This window comes from Crocuta crocuta, unplaced genomic scaffold (assembly GCF_008692635.1).
Source record: "Crocuta crocuta isolate KB4526 unplaced genomic scaffold, BGI_CrCroc_1.0 scaffold429, whole genome shotgun sequence".
Lineage (NCBI taxonomy): Eukaryota > Metazoa > Chordata > Mammalia > Carnivora > Hyaenidae > Crocuta > Crocuta crocuta.
In genome coordinates, this window is record NW_027527381.1 from 1,465,761 (window position 1) to 1,469,766 (window position 4,006).

The 4,006-nt window shown below is 40.9% G+C and overlaps 1 protein-coding gene across 1 annotated transcript in view; it reads right to left on the reverse strand.

The window, feature by feature from the left end:
• CBR4 (carbonyl reductase 4) overlaps positions 1-3,375 on the reverse strand; it is a 21,400-nt gene extending 18,025 nt beyond the window's left edge. Inside the window, exons 1-2 of the mRNA XM_077772492.1 lie at positions 3,048-3,375; positions 651-772 (exon numbers count right to left, since the gene is read on the reverse strand). Of these exons, the coding sequence (XP_077628618.1) occupies positions 651-772; positions 3,048-3,189 (264 nt within the window). The 5' untranslated portion in view covers positions 3,190-3,375. The remainder of the gene's footprint in view (positions 1-650; positions 773-3,047) is intronic.
• Positions 3,376-4,006: the final 631 nt, after the last annotated feature.

Genomic DNA, 4,006 nt, shown 5'->3' on the forward strand with positions numbered 1-4,006 from the left:
AGTAGCATATAAATTAAAAATGAGATAAAACAAATTTTAAAAAGTCAAGAAATATATATTTGAGCTAGAAAGCCTACAGAGTCCCATTTTAAACCTGATTTGAGAGGCATTAAAATAACTGATAAACTAGAAAAGACACACTTAGAAGCTGGCAGAGAGGCATATTATTCCTAACAGCTAAAAGTAATGCCATGTAGCCAAAAAAGCTTGAATGAACTGAGCAAATGTCATATTATAGTCAGCCTTGTTAGCAAGAAAATTAATATACTATTCTAAATATCCTGTCCTAAATTCATCTTTTAAAAAGAAAAAAAATATCTACTTTGATATCATACAGTTCATGTGCTGACAAAACTTATACAATGGTGACAGAAGTCAGAATAGAGGCTACCTATAAAGAAGTATTAACAGGAAAAAAACTGAAGAAAGCCTTCTAGAGTGCTGGAAATGTTCCACAGCTCAATATGGATGGGATTACATGTTAAAATTGATCAAACTGTACCCTCATTGTATATCTCAATATAAAAGGAAGTATATAGATAGACCAATTTTTAAAATACATATTTTCTTCCACTTAGAAATAAAGCAAGTTAATATATTTACTCATACCAAAACAAACATATTAGAAATGTACTTAAATTTGTGACTAACCTGTTAATTCCAGCTGCATTTACCAAGAAATTAACTCGACCTAAAGTTTTCTCCATCTCTTCAAAGGTATTTTGAACATCATGTTCTTTGGCAACATCACAGCTAAATGCTAAATGATCTCCTATTCAACAAAGTTAAATCAGAATCACTTATAACTTGAATTTAAAAATTATTCAATACACATTTGTTAAGCATACACATTTGTTAGCTACACCTGTGCTAATTTAGAACCTACAGATAAAAGATGATTATGTCATGCATTCCTCTACTCATGGAGTTCAGTCTAATAAAACGGGGATGGGGTGGGTGGGGAACAAGGAGAAGACAAAGTAATACTACGGAATTAAACCTTAAAAATTTTTTTTAATCAACAAAAAATGGCAAGAGGGCCCTTTTTATGTTCATAAGGCTTTGTAAGATTCAGTTAACAATATTTTTATCTTTGACGATGACTCCATGCTACCCAATTCAACAGTGTTCTGGGTTATATATTTCTTTTTTGAAATTTATGGGGCACCTGGGTGGCTCAGTCGGCTAAGTCTCTACTCTTGATTCAGCTCAGGTCATGATCTTGCTGTTCCTGAGTTTGAGCCCCAAGTCAGGCTCTACACTGATAGCTCAGGGTCTGCTTGGGATTCTCTCTTTCTCTGACCCTCCCCCACTCACACTTTTTCTCTCAAACACACATTAAAAAAAAAAAATTTATGTCTAATTCTGTTACATTTCTGTTGAATTGGTTTCCTGATCCTGAGAATAAACCCTAGGGTTTCTTACACTTTTTTTTTGCACATATATGAAAATAACTATTATTCAAGACTGACCATTACAAAGCAGGAATCCGTAAAAGGAAAACAAAATGTCAGAACTAAAAAACACACCAAAAATAAATAACTTTTTACTAAAAACAACTGTTACTTCCCTTTTCTAAATGTCCATTTTTTAAAAAATGCTTAAATACCCAAAGAATATACTTAAACAAAAGCATTCTCTAATTAATAATACATCATCTTAATACCCTAAAATGTAGGGGCTTTTTGAGGGTTTTTTTTTTTTAATTAAACAGATGCTTATTTTCTGGCTGACCTTGCCTACTATGTTAACACTAAACTTACACTTCCATGCCTCTGGATACAGTGTGAAAACCAAACACTTATGGAACACATCACTCAAGGAAACGAACGGCCCAAAAGCATCCTCTGTGACTCACTGGTGGCGTTCATCTGAACACCTGCTGGGTCCACAATAAGCCTTGGAAGCTCAGCCAACAGTTTTTATCTATTCCAGCAAACACTAATGGCTTGGAATGACCCCATAAGGAAAACCACTTTCTCATTCTCTTGTCAGAATAACATAAGAGCAGTGAATAAACATTCACTGAAATTCTCCCTGCTCTGTAACTTGTGTTTTGTTATATTTTTTTAGAGGGTCTAATATTCTCCCAACCCATGTGCACAATTAGGGTGAACCAATCAGTACTGTTATAAAGGTTACAGCCACCAGATGTACCCCAGGCCTCTAATCTTCCCAGTGCCTCCATGACAGTGAATAAGGTGCACCCGCCTATTCTAGTAACTAAAGAAGAGCAGCGTCTTAGCATCTTTCCTACATCCTACTTCTCTCTACCATCAAAAGACTTAAATTTGCAAAATAATGATAAGCAATTACCAATCCATTATTAATAAACAAAAAAAAGGATTTTAAATGCAATAAAATGGAATCTGGAAATCTCATTTGTCCATTTGTAAAAACTACCAAGAGAATTTAATAACCTATTAAGCGCTTATGGATGTAGAAAAGCCAAAACAGGTATATCTCAAAACTAGCTCGCACTAAAGAGTTTCTTGTCTATGAAACACTGCTTTGTGCATTTGCACGTGGGCCACAACAGACCACACACAGCAAAACTATAGGGAGTCTGTCAGGCCTGACACGCCTACTCTTCCTGCCATAACTCCTTTCCTCCCTGCCCAGTCTCCAGGCGGCGCCCGGGACCTTGCGGCACCAGTGCGCCCTTTACCCTACAAAGAAAGTTTGTGTGTCTCTCTCCTTCCCGGCACCAAAACAAAACAGCGCCTCACGGTTAGCACTAGCCTCAGGGAGGTGGGTACTTAATTAATGGGGCCTCACAAGACTGCTAAGTCTCAAAGAAAACCCCAAGTTGTTCAGCCCTTGGCTGCAGGCAGCGTGGCAGGAGACACGGCGAGAAACAGGGTGGTAAGCGGTTCTCTACCCAATCTGGTATCCACACTGAGGAAGGGGTGCTCCTGCACGCGGGAAGCTTAACTGCTAAACCTCAGAGCCATAAAGGCCAGACTACCCTCTCGTTTTACAAACGAGGAGACTTTAGGCTCTCGGGCTGCAGCCGCACGAGTGGACAACTCCAATTCGGTACCTACCGCCGAGGTCACCGGCGGCGGCTCTGGCCAGTTCCAGATTTCTGGCGATGATGGCCAGTCGGTAGCCCTTCCGGGCCATCAACTGGGCCACTGCCCTCCCAATGCCCCGGGAGCCTCCAAAAACAGCACAGACTTTGTCCATCTTGGACGGCGGAGTCGCAAACTCGGAGGAAGAAGGGCTAGGAGTGGCGACCCCTATCCAGATTCTCTCGGTTTTTTAAACCACTGCGGTTCCAAAAAAAAAAAAAAAAAAAAGCCAGACCGCGGCGAAAAAAACACCGCTTTACGCCTCCTGCCACCGGACTTTAGCCACCCAGAAGACCGGGAAGAGACCCGAAGAGTATGACATCTACGTATCAACGTCAGCGCGCACAGGCTTCCCGACCCTGCGCCCTACGGCAGACACAGGAGTGAAGGAGGCCGAGCTGTGATGACGTGCCTATTAGGGCTGCGCTGCATGCTGGGACTTGTAGTCTTCACTCAAGAGTGGAAGAAGCAAGAGAGCTCTGCTCACTGGGAAATGTACTCAAAGCAACGAAGGCGGAGTATAGCCCCATACCCGTTGGGAGGTGGCAGTCAGAATTAGAGTTCGGATGACCTACCAATCCAGTTTGCCTGGAACTAATAGGGTTAAGACGCTGGACTTAACATTTTAAAATTAGGACAGTCCCATCAACCGAGATAAATTGACTATCGTCGTTAGAACCCAGAATATACATTATTCAGAGTTGCAACGTCTGCCTTTCATCCAGGATTTGTTTTTCGCTAGAGACTAGATGCCCCGCCTATTGAAGAAGTGATTGCCAAATATCAGACTTAATGCAAAATCTGCCCCTCTCCAAGTTGCAGCAGAAGTAGACCTCACCCCATCTGGTTATTACCATTCACCTCAAAGGGTGTTGCAAAGGCAGATGCCCTATCAAGAACACCACATATAGTAGGAACTCAAGAAACGTTAA